The following is a 24,351-nucleotide window of genomic DNA, read 5'->3' as shown; positions in this document are numbered from 1 at the left end:
CTGGCTTCTAGGAGCATTTGCATGGCTTCTCTCCTAGCTATCGATCCACTGTCAGTGAGATGACCAGTCTGATAAGCCTGATCTGTCTTTTGTCTTAAAACACTGTAGTGGTTGAGACAAGAGTAAATGACAACCGGTAAGACTGCCACAGACACAGAATTTCTCCAGGCAAGAGAGTGTTCACCCCTAGCTTAGAGTGTCAGGTGTGCCTGAGCTGCCAGGAGCACAGTGCCCTTGCATGGCTAGCAGTGTCACACTGGGACACCCTGCAGAGCTGGCAGACCTTTGATGCGAATGGGTTTCCTGTTCACTTCTGTACGTGAGCCGGGATTTTGAACCAAGTCCCATTCGGGGATTTTGCAGTGGCGATGGAGGGCCTGGGGTGCATTCTGAAGGCTTGCAAACACCATGGTAAGCCAGTTATGAGAAAAGGGGAACCTGTACTTCCAAAGAGATTGTGTTTGATATGTAGCTCACAAAGCAGAGACTCCAACATATATTGTGTGTGCAAGAGAGGGAGAAAATGTTATTTAATGTTTGATTTTTGGATACAAATTGCATTTCAAAACATACTTGCTTTTGGAATGACATGATTATCCTGTTCCTTTTAAAAGGAAATGCGTTCAGTTGTCACTGTGAAGTAAATAAAAATAACTTTGAATTAGAGAAACTGGTGGGAGAGCCAGTGTTAACATTTCATGTACTGTACTTAAGTCTCCAAGGTCAGATGCAAGTCTTCTGGGACTGAGGTAAAGGAAGCTATTTACATGAACCATCCATTTTAACCATTCAGCCAAAGGGCTTAATGTTAACTTCAGGTCCAAAGCATTGTATCTTGTAACAATGATGTTTCTCAAAAACAAACAAAAAACGCTGCCAAAGGTGACCTACAAATGCTTAAATGTGCTGCAGTTCACCCGCAGGCCTCCTCGCCCTTTCAGTGTACACCTTTAGCAGCTCTTCCTTCTCCATGTCCGCCTGGCTGCCAGGTATTTCCTGTCCTTCAGGAACGGGCCTACGGGGACAAGCACGTTCCTCTTTTGAACTAGGAGCTTGGGTAGTGCTCTAGTTATCTGCAGCAACATTCAGATCCTTATTAAGTATTGGTCCTCCAGAGCCTTCGCTACTGATTAGTGAGCAGAGGCGAGAAGGTTGTTAACGGAACATCTCCAGTTGCCAGGAGACTTAGCTGCATATGCTTGAAAAAGCCTTTGTTATTGGGCAGCGTGTCAAACACTGGTGCGAGAAACGCTGCTTGCAGGGCCTTTGGAAAGGGAAAACTGTGTTAGCTTTAAAATGTCTGCTCACAGAAAACAGAAGTGCTGGAACTCACGCAAGGTCAAAATGGGTTGTGTTTAATTGAGCCATCTCTTTGTTGAATTGCATATTCTTTGGATATGAAGTGGAATATAACCAACCGCTTACAAAGCGCTCTCTGTGAGAGAAGTTACTTTGGTGGCAGCTTGTAGAGCTTGGGAAATGTAAAGAATACTAGAAATAGCAAAAGACAGTTTGCTTTCCCAGGCATCTTTATTTCTCCTGCACTGCCTTGCCCTCCAATTTCCTTTCCTTGCTGCCTTTCTGTCTTCCCTGCAATCAGCCTGGCTCCTTGGGTTGTTTTTCTGCATACCTCCACACTTGGTAGTGCTGGTAACGTTCCTGGTACATCCTTTGGGGTGGGGGGTTGCTTGCTTCCCTTTTTAACTAGTGTGCCATTGCTTCTTTCATTGTGGGAGTACGTAGTAAGCTGGGAAGAGTTTACGTAATTTTAGAACTCATGTGTGACTTAATAGGAAAGGTCACACGCTATGATGTTCATTTTCTAAATAGAAAAACTCCCCTAAACGTTTCCTCAAGCCTGATTTGAGTCTCTTGTGTCCCATAGTATTCTGGTTGTTCTTTTCAATGCTATTCAAAGGCTGTTCTGTCTGTCTTCAGAGCTCCTGCTCAGTGGTGGATGCCGCATTCTTGATTGAATCTCTGCAGTAAGCGCAATACCTGTCCTGACTTGTACTGTACCTTGAAGTGAAAGCTACAGGGACTATTCAGAACTTTCCACCTATTATTTCTTCTTTGCAGAAGTTTGGTATGCTTCTGTTGTATGACACTCAGTATTCTACATGTATCTGCATCGAGCTGCATTCTCCATCGATTATGCCGAGCATTTGGCTCTGTTGGAGCTGGCTGCGTTTTCGCTACTGTTAAGCCTTTCAATTAGAAGAATCTTGCAAGTTTATGTTGGCATTCAAGCTGCTTTGTGCACCGGCTGCTGAAGCACAGCGTACAGATGGAATTGAGCTGATGGGTCGGTTTTTTTAAGGATCTGATTACTGTTTTTATAAAAGTAACCAGCTGCCTCCCCCCCGCCTTCGATGGCGTTTTTCATGTAGTCTATTATAAAACCATAGTGTGGGGAGAAGCATTCCTGGAAGGGGAGGGTCAAACTGCTGGGCTGATTTGCTGCTTACATGTTCTGAAAACATTTCTGTAGCAAATATAATTCTGAACTTTGGTTTGCAACTGTTTAACTCGCAAACAATGAGCTTCCCAGGCTGTAATGAAGTTACCAGCCTGTTGTCGGCAGAGGGCAGGAGCCCAAGATCCGTGGGGCTTTTCTTTCTTGCAGAATCAAATTGTTCGTTTCTTTTACTGACGTGATTCTTTACCTTTTTTTTACTTTTTTATTTTTTTCTTTCTTCTGGCTCATAGCTTCCTAGTTGCTTAGGGAGCTGCTTTCTTATACTGCAAAGTCTTGTCAGTATCTGACCTTGCGGAGCAGTTGCTGTTCAGGCTCCTCTCGCTCCATCTGCCGGTAACCGGCACGTCGTGCTCCCGGGGCGGCGCGGCGGTGGCTCGGTACGGGCACATCAGTCCTTGAACTTCCATCCCGGGTCAGCACACCCTTGGTGTGGTCCCAGAGTGCGTCTCTTGGTTTATTTAATCCCCAAAGGAGTCCAGGCGGTGCTGACACTTCTCTGTGTTGGGAACTAAAGTATAGTGAGTGGGAAATTCGCTTTGAAAATGGTCTGAATCAAAACGCTCATGTAAAGGTGCCTATGGACACTGCAAGAATGAGTCACAGAGTTTGGTTTAGTGGGGTTTTTTTGGTTATTATTTTCTTTTTCCTTCAGGGTTAAGAGTTTTTTCATTTTTTCCCTACAGTGTTGCCAGTATTGTTCCAACTTCATATGAAATTTACCTCTTTTTAAACAGCAGCCCAGAGTTTTTGTATGGACAGAAAATGAAGCATCACGTTTCTGCTATGGCAGTAGAACTCTCACCTGACCAGTATCCACAAGTGTATAATTTCCCATGCATGTAGAGGGAGAATAAATCCTAAAGGGAATGAGTGGTGAAGGGAAGTAGTTTGGCAACCTTGCTCCAAAGAGAATTGTCTGAATTTGGGATTAAGCTGGCGTATCACAGATAGGCACCTGGTGCAGTATTTCATGTTAGCGCCAGAATGTAGCTAAATATAGGCGCAGATCAGTATTGCCAAGATGAAAGCAAATAGGTTTGTGGAGGAGATAATCCAGGAACTGCTGCATCATTCTCAGCACAGACACTGAGAGCTGAATAGATCAAGATGGCTAATCGTGTCCAGCTAATTCCTTAGGTGTTTTCTGTTCAGGGTTGAAATTGCTGTCTGTGCTACTATTCTGTGGGAAAAAAAAAAAGGATAATCCACTTGGCACCTCCTGGTAGCGTGAATTCCTCACAGAAAGAATCCATTTGCCAGTTTTGAGCAACTCTGCCACAAAGAAGCTCATCTTCCATTTTTCGGAAAGGTGAGGCTACTGCATGTTGGTGAAGGAAGAGTCTAATGTGGAAGATCTTCCTTTGAGTACATGTTCATGCCATTAGCTGGGAGGAATGCTTAGATGCTGTAAAATGTCTGGCACTCACAATGACATCAGTGTCCAAGGCATTTTGTGTTTCTCTAAAAGCCAAAACCTAATATAATGAACTCGTTTACTTTGCTTTCTGCAATGAAAAAAGGCAATAAATGACTTATCCTCATGCTTTTCTAGGAGGAAACAATGTAGATTGCAACTCAGCACAAATCTGTAACTGTTGAAAAAGTCTCATTTATTACAGGAGAAATTGTTTTTTTAAGGGCAGTGCTGAATCTGGGCTATAATTACAACGACTTTTTAAAGAAAAAGAAAAACAGTGGATGTTTTTCTCGTTTGATGTATTACCTATCACTAATGACCCTCTTTCCTCATTTCCATTTAAAAAATGGATATAAGCAATTAGCTGTATATTGCACAAAAGTAGCATTACCTGAAAAAATAATTAAGATGATCTTGAAATTAAGGAAATCAGTTTTGAAGAGAAGCAGGTGCTTAATGGAGGTGAAACCAGCTGTGCTTCCCAGGAACATGCTTGAAGCGCTTCATGGAAAAATGTGCGAGGCCTCCACACAACACTGGAAGGAAATGTATAATAATTCGGATAAATTGCATCCTATAAATAGCAGAGCTGGATTCATTAGGACAGGAGGCAGATGGAGAAAATATAAAACTTATTTGTTTCTTTTTAAGGGACTATAACGCTTATGAAAAGTGTCAGCTTGCTGTCAATAAGGGAAAAACCCTCCGGTGCCGCAGTAACTTTCTCGCTATTAGGTTCTCATCTCTGCTAATGAGCAGCCATCCATGAGGGACATTCATAATACTTTATTTTAGCAACTCCTGCCTTTTTTCTGGCGTAGCCAGGCTGGCACAGAAGTGCTGCAGTGCTGGAAGCGTGCAGCAGTTAGGAGAGGGAGAGACATGAGGGAGGACAGTTCATACGTGGTGTGTAGCACTTGCTAACTCTGTTTAAAGCAGATGCTAAGGGGGCAGAGGCATAAATGTAGTTGGGAAGTGGGGATGTGTGGAATGAGGTGGGAATCATCCACCAAACTGGCTAAGGGGTTATGTCCCAAAGCAGAAATGTGCTGGTAATTGGTAGAGGAAACACTGTAATGCTGTGCATTATTGAAGAGAGAAGGTGAAGACATTTCTGAGATGCTCTTACATTAGTAAGTAGGAGAAAGGAGAGGCTTTCATGCATGAAGAGAAGTCATGACAGAAAGCGGGTGGGAGGTGCGTGACTGGAATGCAGCTCTGTCCACAGGAGGTAAGCGGAGGTGAGAGGGCTGTTGCGTCTTAGCGTTCAAACGCAGTGAGGTGCTGCGCAGAAGGAAGAGTGTCCAGCCAGAAAGGAACGTACTGACTGACAGAAAGGTCACGTTGTAGACTGAACTTAAATGAGAGGGTGAATGTGTGAGGCTGTTTGCAAGTATGCCGAAATTATGACTAGGCACTTGAAAACAAAGCCGTGAGAGAAGACTGGCTGAACAATTGTCTACTACTCAACCACAGGCGAGTCTGAGCTCAGATACAGGAGTGGTGAATGCTCCATATGAATATTATCTGTTAATGAACCTGCCTTCATCTCTTTTGCTGATGATTTGCATTACAGCAAAGCTTCCTTAAAATAACACAATGTCAAAATTCCAGTAAGCCATCCTAAGAGATTTTTTTAAGTAATGGTGTTCAGGAGAGGAATACTGCACACTTATCAGGCAGCGATGTATTTTCTTGAGAAGTTCTTAGATTGCCAATTCACCTTGTGAAGTGGCAAAGGAAAAAGGTGATATGAAGGTCATATTGGAGTCAGATAATCACAAACTTATTCAAGGAATGGAGAAAAGCTATACAACTGTTCATGCTTCATGTATTAAGTAACTACAATTTTTCTCAGCATTCAATATAGAGGGCAATGATCCCAACACAAGGAGAGGACACTGGAGAAGAGGAAAGTAAGTGGTATGGATTGGCAGGATGCCTTTAGGGATTGCCATCTGTTGCAGCTTGCATATATCTGTAGGGTGTCATGTAGCAAGCAAGTGTTGGCATTAAAACCAGTCACAGACATGGAGCAGGTTAACTGTCCACTCGTTTGAGAAGAATGCAAGTGTGCTGGGGTGCATGTGAGAAGCTGAGCAGGGAAGGTATGAGCCAGCACATGGGAGCTCATGGATCCTCATGTATAGATCATTTTTTTGTTTTGGGGCAAAGAAACCCTTGGCTGATGAAGTGTGTTTTCATGCGTTCAATGGGATAAATAAGCCCTGTATATCCAGAGGTTAACACAGCCTGTGTTTGCAAGTAGTGTTATACAAGGTTTAAATATTGAGTTCTGAGATCTTGACTCACATAGCCCCACAGCAATAACTAGTATGAAAAATGTTGAGAAACAATTAGATTTGAAATGTAAGGCTTTAATTTCAGAAAGCCTTCAGCACCAGAGGATTTAAAAAAGGGAAAAAATGATAGGATATCCACTGGACAGGATAGCATTGTCCAGTTTTCTTGCTTCTAGGTTTGATCTGAGATGTCTGAAATGCGATAATCTGTCATACCTGCTGAAAAAATATGTATATGAGATGGGTGATTTTAAAGAGAAAGCACCGAAGAGAGGAAGTGATTTGATTTTGTAGGTTTCCTGTCTTGCTAGTGGAAAACTTGCTTTGAATTATGGTACACTTGTAGGGTGACATCTTGTTATGTGAAAAGAATTCTTTTCATGTGTACAAATAATAATAAAAAAATATTCTGCTCAAACAACCTTCAAATTTCCTCTTTGCCCAAGCTCATTAACACCTTTATGCCTTTTGTCATGTCATATTTAACCAGAAATCTTTTCCTAGGTAATGCTTGCTGAACTTTACATATTGCAAACACCCCAAAAGCCACCAATCCAGGAATGTCTTCCAGCTACAGTGACTGCAGATGAGTCTATGTTGACCATAGGTTGCTTGTGCCTTCCTGCACTCACCAAAACATTTTAGGGTATTTAGTTTTTTGTTCACATACTCTGAAGAGCATCATGATATTTGAGATGATGTTTGTCTGGGAAGTCCTTTAACCGAATGCGTGCATATTCTTCCCTCATTGATGCCACGTGTCATGCCACATTTAGTGAAGAAAGATAAAAATTGCTTCAAAATATGCAACTTGGAATGATGGAGTTCTTGCCTAAGGCCTCCTTTTTAATGTGGGTAGATGGATCTTAGAATGGTTTCAGTTGGAAGGGACCTTAAAGATCATCGTCTAGTTCCAACCCCCCTGCCATGGGCAGGGACAGTTTCTACTAGACCAGGTTGCTTAAAGCCCCATCCAGCCTGGCCTTGAACACTTCCAGGGATGGGGCATCCACAGCTTCTCTGGGCAACCTGTTCCAGTGCCTCACCACCCTCAGTGAAGAATTTCTTCCTTAGATCTGACGTAAATCTACCCTCTTTCTGTTTAAAGCTCCTATCAGTTTACACATCCTTGTAAAATCCTAATCCTTTGAATGAGGAAGTCAAGCCATGGATGCTACTGTCAGTTACTCAGCATCACAAAAGGAAATCCATGGCAGAGCTGAGAATAGTTCTCATTCTTGTTGTGCTTAAACTGCAAAGCTGATACAGTGACTCTGGGGATATTTAGTTAACATCTGTGTCTGTCGCAGTCTCCCAGTGTGGTACGATGCTGTTTTATTTCTTTACTTAATATTTGAACTGGAGTCACCATGTCTCCCTGCCCTTGCCAGTTGGGGATTCTAGTCACTTTGACATCTTGCATCTTTCTTTTGTCACCTAGGTGTGAGAAGAGGGTGACTGATGTGATTTTGTAGCTTGCTCTCTTTGGCCCTGTTGTTTGTGTCTAAAGGTACTGAGATTGAGATAGATTTGAATGAACACGGGAGCACAAGATGAATTTGCAACCCAATCTACAGAGGCAGAGTAAGAGTTGTTGCAGGCAAAAATTGTCTCTTGTCACCTTGTTACTGCATGCATAGTGTAGTAGTGGTGTAGTAACTCAGCCCGCTAGGTGGTATACAGCATAGCATAGATTGCAGAAAGAATTGTCAGCCTGAAGACAAGCAGAGAGGCCTTCAGCCGAGGTGAATGTCCTGTGCATGAGTTCCCCTGTGCACCATTTTCAACAACTGTGGATAAAATGTCCTGTACGTGGCAGAAGCCCTTCTTTCTGTGGTGTAGCTTTCTCTTGGCTGTTCTTATATGTGATTAAATAAAGGTATGTTATGCATTTATTCATACATTTCCTTCTCTGCTTCTCTTGCTTCTGTTCTCATCTTCCCCAACCTGCAGGCTTTGAATTACTGTATCAGCCAGATGTGGTCCGACTGTACCTCTCCATCCTCACTGAAAGTCAGAACTTCAACACTCTGGAAGCTGCAGCAGGGGCTTTGCAGAATCTCAGCGCTGGCAACTGGACGGTGAGTGCAGTCTTCTGTTGCGTGTTTCATTTCCTTTGTGTAAGGAAAGAGCAAGCTATGTCCCATTATAAGTGCGCTGTTACTTTGTGCATTTACATCTCCTTTAAAAAGGAAGGAGATGGAAACTCCACATAAATTATTTTCATCTTATTTGCCCACTTCAGATGTTTTGCATTTTCTGGACAGATGGTGTTTATGTACTGGAAGTGTCACTGAGCTCATGACAATTTAACCATGAGCAGGTTTTACTACTTAAACCACTTAACCATTGCTGCATCCATTCAGAAAAGCCTGTTGTTAGATGTAAAGTGTCCTGAATACTTAATTCATTGGATTGTCAGATTGCTCAGGAGGCTGTACTCCAAAGTGTCCTCTGAAGCATCTGTAGCATGAATCAGACAATTCTCTTAAAAGTATGCCTGGTCACTTCTAGAACGGCATGGCAAAGTGGGACTGAGCAGCAACCTGAGTATCATCAGGGTGGTGTTTCACTGCTGTCTTAAATACAGTTTATTTTAAAATCAATCATGAAACAGAATAAAAGCATGAAAATGGAGGTGGGGGAAGAGAACAGATGCTTTGGATGCTTTACTGTTCCCTCCAAATTACCTCTTTTTTCCTAATCCAGAGGGATATGTTTTGACACTGAGGTGCGTACAGAACAGATGCTGGCGGATGATGCTCCTTCCTTCTATTTTTGTCCTCTTTCCCCAGCAGCTTGCTAAGCTGTAGGATGAACATCTACATCATTTCTTCCTTGGTGCTTGAGGAACTTGAAGGATGGGTTATGTTACAGATGCATCAGCACACACAACCTAACTAGTCTTTGCAGGAAAAAAAAATGAATTACAGCACAGAAAGAAATGCCAGGGGCAGGGAAAGGGCAGGTATATGAACTCATAATACTGTGTTGTTTCTTTTCCCTTGTGCATGCGGATCAGTGGTCCACGTATATCCGTGCAACCGTGCGGAAGGAGAGAGGCTTACCAGTGCTTGTGGAGCTGCTCCAGTCCGATTCTGACAAGGTTGTGAGGGCTGTGTCAATTGCTCTGAGAAACCTTTCCATGGATCGTCGCAATAAAGATCTTATAGGTATCTTCTGAACTTTTCTAACCAGGGTGGAATCTTGGATACCTTTAAGAGACCTCACAATTTCTGTCTTTTGTGCTGAGGATTCATTTTCTGTGCAGTTTCCATCTGTGCTAAGATTACTCTGTAGCCACCAAGTGGAGGATTGTCGTCTCAGAATGTATTCCCAGCCCGTTCAGACAAGCCACGGTTTGAGGGGAAATCTCTTAACTCAGGAGTAAAAACAGATGTAGATTTGTGCAGGAGAGGGGAGTGTGCTTAGGTGTGCAGAGGAGCGGGTGGGTTAAGAGGTTTCTTGTCTCTTCCTTAGCTCTGGCTGATGTTGCGCTTGTGCTCCTAGTCACACGTGGTGGTTACAGAGACGTTGCTCCTTAGGCCTGCTATTGAGATTAGAGTGGGAGTCTTGCCCTTGGCATGCTGAGCTAACCTGGGGAAGCACAATGGGCTCTAAAGTTGTCCCTTTTTCTTGCTTCCTCCTTCCCTTCTCATCCTTTCGCGTGGTAGTCGTTTGGTGTCCAGCTTCTACAAGCAACTTTTCTTTGAGTTAGTTCTTCAGCAGTGCTCACTAGCTCCAATCCAAGGGGGTAAATAAGCATTCACCTGCCCATAAGCAGGAATCTGAAAGATTCAACTGTGGGTTGAGTTTTCCTCTGGATACCTCTGTATTTAACTGATGTATTTGTTTAAACTATAACCTTGTCAGGCTGGGAAATATTAGTCACACATTTAAGGCCATCATCCAAGTTGATGCTAAGAAATAGCAAGGTGAGATTCTGCCTTAATGCATCAGGTTCTTTAGTTCAGAGGTGTAGCTAGGCAAATGGTACAGACAGACACCTGGGAGTGATAAACTCCGGACTCCTTTTTTCTCCAGTACTATACTCTGAGAAGGCTAACTGCACCCGGGAGGAAATACTCTTACCTTTTCTGGGGGAAGGTTAATAAATGCATGGCTGCACGCCTTGCCTCAGAAGGCCTATTACGAGGCTAAGTTGAGTAAGCCATGTGCGTGTATTAGCATGAAGATGTGGCATTAGCAGCAGCTGCTGGATGCTTTTTTGCTTCATTGCAAAGTATGATAGATGCTGGCTGTAAAATTCTCAATAAAGATAACTTTCTTCTTCCTCCCCAGTACCTTTTAGCATTTGTGATGGAGTTTGTCTTGGGTCTCAACTCTCAATCACCTTGAAATAACGAATGATAAGTAAACTGTGAAGTTAGAGTCTTGAGGTTCAAAACATGTGCATTCTAAAGTTTTTTGACCTGGCAGACACCCTTGAGTTTTACCATTCAAGATGGGAAGCTGAATTGATTATTAGGGCTGACTAGTGGTGTCTCTTCCCCTTATCTAGGTAGTTATGCCATGGGTGAGCTGGTAAGAAATTTGCCCAGCAGGCAACAGAGATCTGCAAAGAACCTGGAAGAGGATACAGTGGTCGCGGTGTTGAATACCATCCATGAAATCATTACTGACAGCTCAGAAAATGCAAGGTCTCTGATCCAGACGCAGGGCATTCAGAAGCTGGTAGCTATCAGCAAGTCAAGGTGAGTGACAGTTGAAAGCAAAATGCTTAAGAACTCACTGCAAACATGAAAACGTCACTATGAACAGCGGCTTTGCTTTGTGAAAGTATTCAAGCATCCTAACCTTTCAGAGCCTTTAATTTCAGATCAATTAATATATATTCAGTAAAAAGTCAGCGCTTTTAATAGATTTACTTGATTAAAAAAGAAAAAGTTAATTGAGTAGTCACTTCAGTCGTGTTAAGACATGCTCTCTTCTTGTCAGATACATCTTAACACCATGTATGGCATCATTTACAGTGAAACAGTGATCTGTATTTTTACTGTGGGAGGCCTTTGTCCTGTGGCAGCATTCCATTCCTGGAATGCCAGTGATGAAACGTGTTTCTTTTAAGTAAAATAGTTAATGACGTGCAGTAATCGTTCTGGCCGAAGGGCTGGTGCTGGTAATTTGAAGTGACAAATTTTCACTCTGCAGTTCTGTTGAAAACTGAATGATTCTGACTGCTTTAGAGAAAAGTTTATTTTATGCAGTTCAGCTGCTTAGATGTTACAGGTGTGTTTTCAGAAAACTTTTGGGAGAGTAGCTAAGACTTTGGCTGTATTGTTACGAAATATGATAGCCAACCAAGAATCTATCCCTCTATTATGTTACAGAGAGTGCTTGTGTACTGACTTAGTAAGGAATGGATAAAATATCATTTTCTTTTTTAAAATAGTTTCTTTTTCACTGACGCAAATTGCTTTGTAAGTATTCTAAACCATGAAGCAACATCATTGAATTGTGAGGAATACATGTAAATTGAGACGAAGGTTTGAAAAGTGTCTTAGAACTTGTTTTGTTGGGTTTTTTTCCTACATAAATCCAGGCAAGATGGAATCCATGCAGTTTTTGTTAATGACAGCTACAAGACAAAAGGGTCACCCTGGCCTCAGTGCTTGCCCAGCAATACACATGAAAACCCAGAAATCTACACAATTTGCAACTTCTGTTTGGATTTTGGGTTTTTTTGTCAGCAGATACCTATAGATATGAAGTCACTGAATGATTTCTCATATATCCTATAGCTTATAGGTTCAAAGGATAGCTGTATAGAGTACTAGGTTGTCTCCTGGACGTTGTTTTGGTACGAAGAGGTTAACACAAATAATCTTGTACTGCTTGATACTTAAGCTCTAATTTTATCTTGCAAATCAGCCAGTCTCCCAGAGAAACAAAAGCAGCATCTCACGTTCTTCAGATGATCTGGAGCTATAAAGAGCTACGAAACGCCCTGCAGAAGGATGGGTGGAACAAATCACACTTCCAGGTAAAGATGCTGGGTCTTAGATTTAGTAATAGAAATGTCTGAGTGGAAGATATCTGACCTTAGTCTAATGTTACAGTCTGATAGATTGTGGCCTTCAGTTCTGTTGTTCTAGGTGATAGAACAATGCATTGTGATCTGTTCAGTCACAGCATCATACATATACTTGCTGGGTATGTTTTTCAGTCATCTGCAAAATGTATCTTTTTAGGTTTTGGAAGCATGCCACCACTTATCGGCCAAATGCTCGTGCTTTACTGGAGGAAGAATTAGCATGTTTTGTCTTAACTAGTTGTCTCTCATTTGAAACATTCCATCCAGCAGCGTAGGGCAGCCACCTGTTCTTGACATGCAGCCTCCTCATCTTTCCTTGTGAAGAGGTTTTGCTCCTTTTACAGACCAACAATGCTACTGTCTAGATAACAGGAAAAAAAATCCCACCAAGAAATCTATATGAAAATAAAAAATACTCCAGTGTCCTGTTATCCACAGAAGGGGCAGCTTTGCAGCATTCCATAATTCCTCTCCATACTGTTGGTTTGTTTATTTTTCTTGTTCAATTTCCCTGAGTAGCAACTTCATATTTGTGTGATTTTTGTCTCTTAGTCTGTTTCTGCAACTCCAAAGAGTTCCAAAGGTACTGCTGGCAGGTCTGGCTATGATGACAGTACTTTGCCTCTGGTGGATAAAAGTCAAGGTTAGTTCTGCTCTTTATCACTTTTTCTGTTTTACTTGTTTTCTGGATTTGCCATGTCTGTGTTATGGTGTGAGGGGGTAATGTTTTATTTGTGTGGTGATTTTTACGCCACAGTCCCAGAATGATCAATCCTATTAGCTGCATGTGGATAATATTCCTTCCCTTGTGAAATGTACACTACTGATGTTGTTTTCTCAACTTGTATGCAACATAATGAGCTAAATCTTCCTGGCAGAATTTGGGATAGACGTGAGCTGGAACTTAAGAGGAGAACATCCTTATCTGACAATGTTGTATATTGATAAATCTAGCCTTCAGCCAGGCGGTGGCCTTGGCCTTACCCCTGCTCAGTACTGGAGTCTTTTCCTTTCTAAACAAACATGCCTGCTTTGGCAGTGCTTCTTCCTCTGCTGTGCAGGTTTTTTCGTTGGGGATGGGTTTATCCAAACTCCAGCTAAACCTGTCTGTGCTTTTTCAGGAGGCCTGCCACAGCCATACCAGCACTGGTGTAGCTCCAGCTTTAATTACATGATGATTGCCTTGTCTCTGAATCTGATTCTAGTTTCTAACACTCAGACGTCAAAATTTCTTTTCAGAAATCTTTAGTCTCCTACGGCAGAGTTTGCCATGTTGCGCTTTACCTGGTTTTACTGTAGATTACTGCAAAAAAAGACAGCCCCACACTGCCCTGCCTGTTTCCACCTTCCAAGATCCCTGTCTTTGATCAAGTCTGGCAGGTTATGCAGACGGAGGATGACTTGGGTCAGTTTGCTGATCTGACAATAAGCTGCTTGTTTTCTTTGAGGGTTAGCTCTCTGTTGGCTCAGCAGGCTGCTAGATTGGGTTGTGTGCCATGCGAAGCTGCACCCTTACTTATTTTCTTTCTCTTCTATTCTGGAGACCAGAGAGAAGCTTGTTCGTAGCAGTAGGTAGTCCAAAGCAGAACTGCGGTTTCTGTTATCACTTGGAAAGAGGGAGTTCTATATTACAGTGCCAAAGCAGAAAATACAAGGATTACATGTGCTCTCCGGAGAGCTTAAATCAAACCTCCCTTTCTGAATGGATAACAGTTGAATAGTTTGGGGTTTTTTTACAATAGTCTCTGCATTCAGTGCTTTATGGACCTCTCTGGTGCTGTGACTAATTTAAAACTACCAGGTTTTGAGAAAAGCAAATGTAACTCAAGTTGTTTCAATGTTTCTGTTTTATAGATAACGAGAAGGCTGGGAGCCGTGATATGATACCTATGGATGAACTTGGCCCAGGTAAATTCGGTCATAGATCAAACTCTCTGTCTGTTTCAATAGAGCACACTGTCACTCACAGGAAAGTTCAACTATTTCTCTAGGAGATATTATTTCAGATGGATAAAGATGACATTTAAAAACAGAACATTACCTTACAAAAGATTGGTCATTGTCTTTTGGGTTTTTTTCCCGTCTTTTGTTCTTTTAAATATATGTAGAGTTTACACACCACTTTCTCCACTATAAGCATATATTGGAGATATACTGACCTAGCTTTCATTCCAGTTTCTGGCCCTCGAGGCAGCTGCATTCCCTGTCACAGATACTGAAGTCTGGGAATTCAGAAGGAAAAAAGGAGCTGAAAATTTACTTCAGTGTAATGCTTGTGTTTAAATCCGTTCTGCCTTCATTTTCTGTAGGTAAAACCAAAAATAAGTTAGTACGTATGATATTCCTGGCTCCACCTTTTGTTTACCTTATTCTAGCCGAGCCTGGCTTTTTCATACAGACTGAGAACAGCCATCTACTGTCAGTGAAGTGCTTTGAGATTGATAAGCTCTGTAGTTTAAGACTTGTAAAGGGGTTTTTTCTTTACTGAGGTAAATAAAGGTGCTGTGTGGTCTCTGGGGAATTTGCTTTACTTCTTCCAGTTGACGTTATTTCTATTTAAATACCTATAATTAATGCCTCCAATTCAAACTGTTTGAAATACTGCTATTTGTGATTGATTCAATTGATTGATTGAAAAAAAAAAAAAAATCAAGTCTAGAACCAAGCTGAAAGGCAAGCATGTTCAAAAATTAAAATAACAGGTATATATTACCTTTTGTATTCTTAGGAAAAATGAAATGCCACCTGCCATGAATCAACTGTCCATGTGTATTTTGTCTAAGGGAACACTGAAACATTTGTTGTCACAATGGAAGAAAATAACTTCAGAGAAGATTGCCTGGCAGGATAGCTGAGTGCTAGCAGGTGCTGCAGTATGGGCAGTGCTGATTGTTTATAGTCTCAGTATTAATTGTTGCCTTATGCTTTCAGGAGTTGCTGGTACAGCTCCGAGTACAAAGCGAAACGCAGATTAACAGCATATGTACAACATCAGGCAGATTTGTTGGGCCGTTCTGTTCTCCAATCTTTTCATCACTCTTAGAAGATGAAATCTGTCAAGTTTTCCTGACCCCAGTTCTTGAGTGCTTTTTAACTCCAATATGACTATCACTTCATGCTGTTTCAGAGGTCAACTGAGAAGGGACTAGTCTACTATCCTTAATTCCAAGGAACTGAAATAACAACTTAGTACTTCATCTCTTTTCTTCAGACTTTTGAAATGCTGTATGTTTTTTTGTCTTATGGGCATACTTAGATGAGAAGCTGCTCTAGACTATATTTTCTGATTTTAACTTCATTGTTGTATTCTGGAGGTTTTGTTCATTTTCCACTCTGGACTGAACTGGCAGATATAAGGAGCAGAACATCAGTGCGCAGTCCTCTGGGTTTGTACCTCCAGTAAGCAGTTTGGTTGTGTCCCCATGTACTCCGCACCAGTCTATGTTGAGCCTCCAGGAGAGACTGACCTCGCTTATGTTTGCAAAGAAAATGCATGACAGAGTACCAGAGAAAGTTGTTCGACATCCCAGCTTATCTTTTTATTTCTTTTTATTGCAGAAAGTTCTGTGCCCTGGTTTCAGTTGCGTGTTTTTCCCTTGTCTTCCTCTCTTTCTGACATCACGTGCCCTAAGATCTTTCTACTTTATATTCACTGTCTTTTAGAGGATTCTCATCTGCCTCCAGCTTTGTGTTGTCCATTTCATTTAATTCAGATGCTTCCAGGTTGCGTAGTTATCTTTCTGCTGTACTGCTTTGCTACGGAACTGTAATTGCCTCAAACACGATACGGTGTGTCAGTGCAGAATTCAGTGGATGTCCATGCCCCACACGTTACAGGTACTCATCCATTCAGCCGGGCCCCTTCCAGCCCAGAGCGTTCATCTGCTCCCTGCAGTGTACAAAACTGCTTATTCCAGAACATCACTGCCTGTCTGCCACTCGTCTATTGCCTCTTTTTACCAAGGTTCAGCTGTCTTGGTGCCTGGGCCTTTACTGTTAACCCAGGTTGACGACTCTTCAGGATTGCAAAATGATTGCTGTTGGTATCTCAGCGTGTTTGCTAATGCTGTGGGAGTCATCATTCTCTATAAAAGAAATTAATTCACTATCACTGTGGCTAGGGAGGCGGAAAGATTTGTTCCCCATTGGCCGGCAGTACTAGACCAGTCAGATTCCTGTTGTCTGGAGCAACGGGGAGGGGGGGTAGTCCTGGGGAGAGCATGGATGTCATGGGAGATGGAAGAAAACATGTATTGTGAGTTACTGTGGGATACACTACAGAGCCCAGTGCAGAGTTAGCTCAGGTCTGTCAGACCTTATCAGCTCCAGACAAGTGGCTCTGCACTGAGTAATCTAAAGATCATCAATGCTTATTGTCATGGTGCTGCCTGGGGGTGGCTGTGACGCTGAGCTGTCTGTAGAAGCAGCAGAACTGTGATCTCAAGGCTGTATGCCAATTCTGTGAGTTCTCTAGAACTATATCTGTGTCTCAATTATCTGACAACCAGGCAAGTGCATCTGGGAGCTGAGAATTGTTCAGACCAGAGACACATAGTTCAGATGCCCCTGTCCTACATGCCTATCTTCAGGCATAACTTTTCCCTTCTGCTCCTCCTCTGTTTTGATGGTCCGGAGGTTGATCTTTGTAAGTTGAGAGCTGTGATGGCATGGATAGACTGACACTCAGCAGGTTTTTTATAGAATCATAGAGTGGTTTGGGTTGGAAGAGACCTTAAAGATCTAGTTCCAACCTCCCTGCCATGGTCAGGAACACCTTCCGCTAGACCAGGTTGCTCAAAGCCTCATCCAACCTGGCCTTGAACACTTCCAGGGATGGGGCATCCAACAGCTTCTCTGGGCAACCTGTTCCAGTGCCTCACCACCCTCAGAGTGAAGAATTTCTTCCTTAAATCTCATCTAAATCTCCCCTCTTTCGGTTTAAAGCTATTACTTTGTCCTATCACTACACGCCCATGTAAAAAGTCCCTCTCCAGCTTTCTTGTAGCCCCTTTAGGTACTGGCAAACTGCTATAAGATCTCCCCGGAGCCTTCTCATCTCCAGGCTGAACAACCTCAGCTCTCAGCCTGTCTTCATAGGAGAGGTGCTCCAGCCCTCAGATCATCTTTGTGGCCCTCCTCTGGACCCACTCCAGCAGCTCCATGCCCTTCTTGTGTTGGAGACACCAGAGCTGAACGCAGCACTGCCGGGGAGGTCTCATGAGAGCAGAGGGGCAGAATCACCTCCCTCGACCTGCTGGCCACACTGCTTTTGATGTAGCCCGGGATAAGGTTGGCTTTCTGGGCTGCCAGCGCGCATTGCCAGCTCATGTTGAGCTTCTCATCCACCAGCACTCCCAAGTCGTCCTCCTCAGGGCTGCTCTCTGCCTAACCTGTATTTGGTCATGTGATTTGCAATGACATTAAAATGTTGCTCCACGGTGAATGGGAGACAGTGAAGCAATACAGAAGACAACAAGCAGAAAGTTGAGAGAGAGGAATAAACAAGCCAAGAATGGGACGTGCCTCTGTTGACCACTGTAACTTTTGTCTATACACTGGATTGTATGAACTCAGAATAATGCACTTATACCTTGTAGCAGTAAGATCTCTGTAAGTCTCCTTTATGCCACAGAAACAGAGTTAATTCTGATCACTTTTTACAATGAATCCAAAACATGGGAGAAGCAGTACTTTCTAATTTCTTTGGAGAGCTGTTGTCCTTGGGGCACTGAGATGCTACTTCTCTGATGTAGCCTCCTTCAAGATACTTCTTATTTTATTAGGTCAAATCATGAACTTACTGTCTCTGCTGCTGCTTATCTTGACAGAGTCACAGCACAGTGTGTGGTTTTTAGAAGCACATAATCCATTAGTGCTGACGTGCACGGCACCGTTAGCATGCAGACCACACAACGGTGGGCTGACAGTATGAATTGCAAAATCTGTTGGAACTTAGATATGAAGAACAAAGTTCTTGACCGTTCTTTGTTGTTTGATAACTGCCACTGTGCAAAAGGTTGATCTTCCTGTTGCTGCTGTACTGGCTGAGCATGTTTTTTTTAATTCTGTAGTAGTAGTAAAGATCTGTTGTGCTTTTAATTTTTTGTGATTGCAGTCCTTACTTCTGACCTTCCTCCCTGGGAAGTATCACAGCTGCTGTACTCATTTAGTAGCTGTTGCTTTCTAGGGGTATGTTAAAGGTTTCCTTTGTATCTTCGCAATTAATTTAAAAAATGTTTGTGGATCACCCATGATGATGGCACTACAAAAATGCGAAGTGATCTGTTAAATCATTGCGAGTATAACTAATATTAGCTTGTAAAAAGCTACCACTCAGTTGTTGTGAGTTTGATTTTTTTGGGTAGTCAACATACTTCCTAAATACGTACCTATGTGAACTCTTTACTCCTAAATAAATGATGAATCTTTAGATTGGGATATGACTTACTAGCAGTATTCATGCCTATCATTTGAAAGAGAATTATTGGTCATGCGTTCCTCCACAAATGCTGGCTAAGGAGCTGGATGCAGCTGGTAGGCTTTAGGGTTTTTCTTTTTTTGTTCAAAAGGAATAGCCAAGAATGTTAGGCATCTTCATTGTCAACAAATAATTTTAAATAAAGCTCTGTGTAGCAGTTATTTTCACGCTTTAAACCTATGTATTACATGTATAACTCCAAAATTCTATAGTTATTTTTGGGCAGTGTGGTTAAATAATCTGTTACTATCCATGATGTCATAAATATAGGCTAGTTCAGGTGCTTCTGCAGGTCTGTGATTTATAAGATGCATAGGAAAACTACAGATCTTTTAAAACTTAACCTGGCTGTGGCCAGCATAAACATCATTTAGGGCCCTGCTCTGTGACTGTTTGGTACAAGTCACTCTAGCTGCCTGTGCTTTTGTCATGTGGGCAAACTGCCTCTTTATGCCATGGGAACCCCACAAAAAAACATGACTGACTTTTTATTAACGACCTGTTGCAGGCAAGTAATAGACCAAGAGAGGAGCCTTTTGGTAGTTTATGTAAAACCTTTTTGTGGTGTTCTAAGAGCCCAGTTTGTCAGGACATGAAAACGTTAATGATCCCTCAATTACATAGAGGAAAAGAAAAGCCTACAGGGAGCTATAAATTTGAGTGTCATTTACTCCAGATTACAATGCTGTCAAAGCAGAGCAGGAGAGGATCTATTTGTCACTGATAATGAGGGAAATCTGATGCATCAGGAAAATAAATTAAGATTTTCATTGACTGACAGTGATTCAAAGCAAAGGTTCTGAAATAATTAGAGCCATTTCTTTATAAAACCCTCTCTTGCTTTTCTTCCTTGTGTTTATCACGCTTTTATATTGTTTCTTAGTTGTCAGGAGAAAAAGCACCAACAGGTGCCACTTTGTAATGAAAGACAGTCCAAGAACAGCAGGGTTTGCGTCAAGACTTCTTCCAACTGGACAGGCCCTTTTTCTCAGTGCTCTGAAAGGGACTCTTCCAAATTATTGTCTTGTCCTGCTAGTAGTCAGGCTCAGGAAGAGCGGGAACATGCTGCAGAGCATTCAGAGAATGAACACAGCCAATTAATGAGGCTGCTAAGCAAGGAACACAAGATTTGGGCTGAATTTGGAGCTCATTAGCCACAGGGCGCGAGATGACAACTTGCTGCTTTCCTTGGGCACACGAAAAACTGCAGCAGCCCGGGATGCAAACAGTGCTGCTTGCTAATGAGTGCCAGCATCTGGCAGTGATATAAAAAGAGAGCTTTTCTGTTTTGTTTTAAGCTGGTAAAAATGAAATTTCAGAGCTGGAGCACACATGAAAAGCAGGCTTACGGCTTCTTTGGGTTGTGATGGTTTATTTTCCTGTTTCTTTGCCGAAGAATTCCGCTAGCGTCAGCTCTGGTTTTGCTCTTATTTGTGCTTCATGCCTGACTGTGGTGTTATTTCTCCTCAGATGGGTACTCCACCATCGATCACCGGGAGAAGGAGCGCAAATACAAGACCAGCGATAACACAGGAGATGCCTCAGAGAAAGAACCTTTAAAAGTGAGCTTCCTCTTACTGCTGAATGCTAGTTAATGCCTTTAAAAGAAAAGCAGCCTGGTGTCCTCAACAAGAAATACAGAGTAGTTACTCAGCAGGGGCTTGTAAAGGGCTGCTTTTTTTTTTTTTTTTTAAGGTAAAGGCACCATTTCGTAACTTAGCTAACTAGAAATAAAAACAAAATGCTGCTTTCCAGTGCAGGAACTAAAGCAGGCAATCACTATATTCTTGTAAATGAATGAGGTTGTAAAAATAGAAAGTATTTCTTGTGTCACCCTCATCCAGGCAGCATTCCCTAGCCCTAAAGTGTGTAAGTGTGTTCAGACTTTGTTCTGAGAATAGTCACTTCAAACTGTCATACTGCTTTATTGTTTTCACCATGAGAAGTAGGTGTGAGCTGGTGTGTCTCTGTACAGCAGTGTGGTGAGCAGCGTAAGTTTCTGCAACACTCATTCACCATCCTGGTAGTGGACTATAGGCATGGGCCAAGGAAATGAAGAGGGAGAAACATGCGTAGTTGTGTGTGTGTCTTCTAAAAACAAATGTAGACAACTTTATAATTTAAAAAAAAAAAAAAATCTTCACAAAGCTCTTTGTATTGTGGGTTGTGTGCAAATGCAGCTTAGTAGGCTCTATGTAATTTCTGTTGCATTGCTGTGCCTTTTAAAAAGTCGCTTAATGCCATGGCCATCAGTTCTCTCTGGCCTCAAAACAAGCTTGTGTTTTCCCCAGGGAGGTAATTTTGAGGAGAAAGAGGAGGATTCAGTGAAACAAAAGTCAGTGGTAGAAAACACTATTGTTAGTCTGCAGAAGGCTGTCCTTAATAACCTTCAGCACGTTACTGACAATATCAGAAAATCCAGGTGATTCATGTTCAGTGGAAACAATTAAACTTCAGTCAATTGAAAGGAAAACCCACTGTTATTGAAGAAGGGAAATAAAAATGTGATTTGAAGGAAAAATAGATGATGAGTTAGGAAGATGTCCTGCTGCATCAGTCTGCCTGTATTAACTTGCCTGGTCACGCATTTCCTTCTGTGTCCTGCCTTTCTGTGAAGGTGTGCCCTGGAGAATGGCTTCAGTCCAGCTGGACTTTTTTTAAGCACAGATCACTCTCTTCAATTTGCCAGTGCTTGAACTGCTTGAACCAGTGTCAACGAAACAAACTTTCTAGTTCCCCCGTCGCAGTTCTAATACATTTTGCAAGGATGCAGTGGGAATGGATGCAATAATGTGACATACGAATGTCGATCAACAGGAGCTTGACAGAAAATGTCTGAGGAAAATAGGATAAGGCAGGAAAATTAACAAATACTTGTTATTTTTACCACTCAAAATTCATAAAAGTGGTCCGATACAACCCTCAAAAATCACATCAAGCAGCCCGAACTCCAGTGTATATCTGAAATGAAGCACAACCCAGAGTTCAGTGAGTAGCTGCTTTGCTTTCGTGAGAAAAAGAGAAAAAATATTTCACCTTAACAATGTGTCTCCATAGTCTGTGTTGCCTCTTGGTTTTAAAAGTAGCCTGAATTTCGCCCGTTGTACACCTCAAAGGTGGGCACCACCATGCCCTCAGCTGGGCAGAGCTGAGTAGCTGCTACTCATCCTTCTCCCTATGCTGTGAAACAGAAACATACTGTGGGATCTTGTGTCTTGTGAATCGTTTGGTAACTGTGGCTCTGAGGCTCACGAGTGGCCGAGAACTGAATAATGACGGCAGGAAAGTGCAGCCTTTTGGCTGTTGCGATGCTTTTGTCGGTATTGTGCCTTTGCTGATCTTGTTTCTTTCTCTACCACTAATTTTCCTTTGCGCTCCTTTAAGCTGACTTGTTTGGTGGTTTTGTTTGATTAATCCGCTCTGTTTTGCCTTTAACTCCGCACCCTGTGCTGCAGAATGACACAAATAGGAAAAACATTAACAGGAGTAACAGGGCTTCGGTGAATCTGGTGGATGCCCGTGACATTAAACCCCAGCCTGTTGACTCCTGGGTCTAATTTGCATGCATGGTAGGTCCTTTTAATGGTAATTGGTGCTTGTGATTAACTTGTCTCGTGCATGATCTGTGGAATCTCTTCAAGGCTAACTGGGTCCTTTCAGCCAAATGAAAATGCATTTGAAAAAAAAAAAGGGGTGTTCATATTATTATTATAAAGTGTATCTTTAATGAAATGCAATCAAATACCACTGTTTGATTAAAAAATAACCTGTCAAATAACCAGACAGAAAATTAATATCGTGAATGATTGGTTGTCAGCTGAAATGTGAAAGATCTCTGCTGTTCAGCCATGGGAATGAATTGGAATAGTGTGTTCCTGCTTCCAACCATTTTTCCCCCTCTATGCTCATTACAAGGATTAGCCTGAGACGTAAGGAAATGCATATCCTTGAGTATTTATGAATGTCCCCCGAGGGTCCCATGAATTACACAGCCCTTCCCACCTGCAGGAAAGCTGCTGGCTGTACAGAAGATACTTTGCAAGGAGAGGCAATTTGGGTTACACAATAAACACTGACTCACAGCTCCCACTTCTCAATTCCTTTTTTTTTTCCTTCCTGTTGCTACAGAAAGGGGCCTTTTTGTCACTTTCTAGTTCTCTGCCTTCACCACGTGCCAAGTTGCTCAGTAATGTCACTGGCCTTTCTTTGCTCCTGCCACTGCTAATCTGTCTCCCGCTGTTTTGCTGGACAGCCCTCTACCACTCCATCAGATGGGACGCTACATTTGGAACAGCAGGTTTTGTGCCCCTGGCTATGACTAAAGGAAAATCTTGGTGACTGTCATGAAGGCACTGGGCAACTTTCCCATCAGAGTGGACAATCGGCCTTTAAAGGCCCAAATTCCAAAACATGGAGCGTCATGCACCCCCATAATTCTTCATGGAAACCACTTGCATTAGTGGGAGAGAAAACTCCTGTATGTTTTTGGTTGGTGGTGGTGGATTATTTTTTTCCCTCCCTCCTTCTTCTTTTAAGAGTCTAGTATAAGTGCTGTTTATAGATTGTTTCTGTTCCTGGGTTGGAAGCAGTTGCCCAGAGCAGACTTTCAACTCTGCCAGGCAGCTTTAGGTAGGCACGGAGCAGGCCCTGGCACGGTTGGCTTCCCACAGCTGGTCAGCACTGCATGGTCAGTCTTGGCTCAGCCAAAGGGCAGAGATAAATGTATGTGTGTTGTGCCTGTACGCTTCACTTCTGCACTCTTCCTTTGAGCAGTGGAGTCTTACAGGAGGGGTACAGACTTTGAAAAATTAACTCTGTGCTTGTTTTCTCCCACTCATACCCTTCAAGGAACCCATATATTGGGGATAGGTTGGCATTTCCAGTCACTCACTGTCCTACTACTGGGTCATGGAGATCACCAGGGTCATGTTACTTGCTGGTATTAATCAATTTTGACTTTATTTTGCAGGGCTAGAGTCCAACCACATTTTTTTTAATTGAGGGGGAGAAACAAACATTGAATTGACACAGAGGATCTCATCAGTCACCACTGCCATTCAGATTTGGAGGGCACTGCATCACTGGCCAGGCCGCAGATTCCAGGAGGATGTGGGGAGAAGACACAACTGACTGCCCTTGCAACCCCGGAGCACCATGCCTTACAGCGAGACAATTTGCTTTTTAACTCAGTTACATTCCCACCAGAAATAGCTACCGCCTCCCCCTCCCTCCCACTCCTGCAAGAAGAAAGCAAGCAAGAAAAGAGAATCCAAGCTTCCATCTAGCTGGCTGCATTCTTATGTTACTCTTACGTGTGGATGGTGCCAAGTATTAGAAGTGAAGGTCACGTGGCAGGAAAGAAGACAGCTTCACAAGTGAAAGAGAAACTGCAGAATATTTGAGATAATATCGTAGGTGTAGCCATGAAGATAATAGCACTTTTCTGGTTTGGGGCACATTGTTTTGTTTTGTTTCGGGGGATTCCTTTTGAACTGTGAATCTAGCATTTTTAAAGGCTTTTTGAAAAATGTTTAGGTTTTCTTTATTATTTCCAGAGAAAGTGCAGGAATGTTGAGTGGGTTTATTGGATTTCAATGAAGGGAGAAAATGCAGAATAAA

General features: G+C 42.4%; 1 protein-coding gene across 3 annotated transcripts in view; it reads left to right on the top strand.

Moving 5' to 3' along the window:
- The window catches only part of ARVCF (ARVCF delta catenin family member), a 168,737-nt gene extending 146,448 nt beyond the window's left edge, over positions 1–22,289 (top strand). For all 3 annotated transcript variants that reach the window (XM_086623809.1, XM_086623808.1, XM_086623807.1), the window contains 8 exons: positions 8,153–8,280; positions 9,222–9,372; positions 10,722–10,914; positions 12,092–12,203; positions 12,807–12,897; positions 14,109–14,162; positions 20,203–20,294; positions 22,188–22,289. In XM_086623809.1, coding sequence (XP_086479935.1) covers positions 8,153–8,280; positions 9,222–9,372; positions 10,722–10,914; positions 12,092–12,203; positions 12,807–12,897; positions 14,109–14,162; positions 20,203–20,294; positions 22,188–22,289 — 923 coding nt within the window. The remainder of the gene's footprint in view (positions 1–8,152; positions 8,281–9,221; positions 9,373–10,721; positions 10,915–12,091; positions 12,204–12,806; positions 12,898–14,108; positions 14,163–20,202; positions 20,295–22,187) is intronic.
- Positions 22,290–24,351: the final 2,062 nt, after the last annotated feature.

This window comes from Tauraco erythrolophus, chromosome 19 (genome assembly GCF_009769465.1).
Source record: "Tauraco erythrolophus isolate bTauEry1 chromosome 19, bTauEry1.pri, whole genome shotgun sequence".
In the NCBI taxonomy this organism is placed as follows: domain Eukaryota; kingdom Metazoa; phylum Chordata; class Aves; order Musophagiformes; family Musophagidae; genus Tauraco; species Tauraco erythrolophus.
The sequence above is the reverse complement of the archived record's forward strand: the minus strand, read 5'-3'. Positions and strand labels throughout refer to the sequence as shown.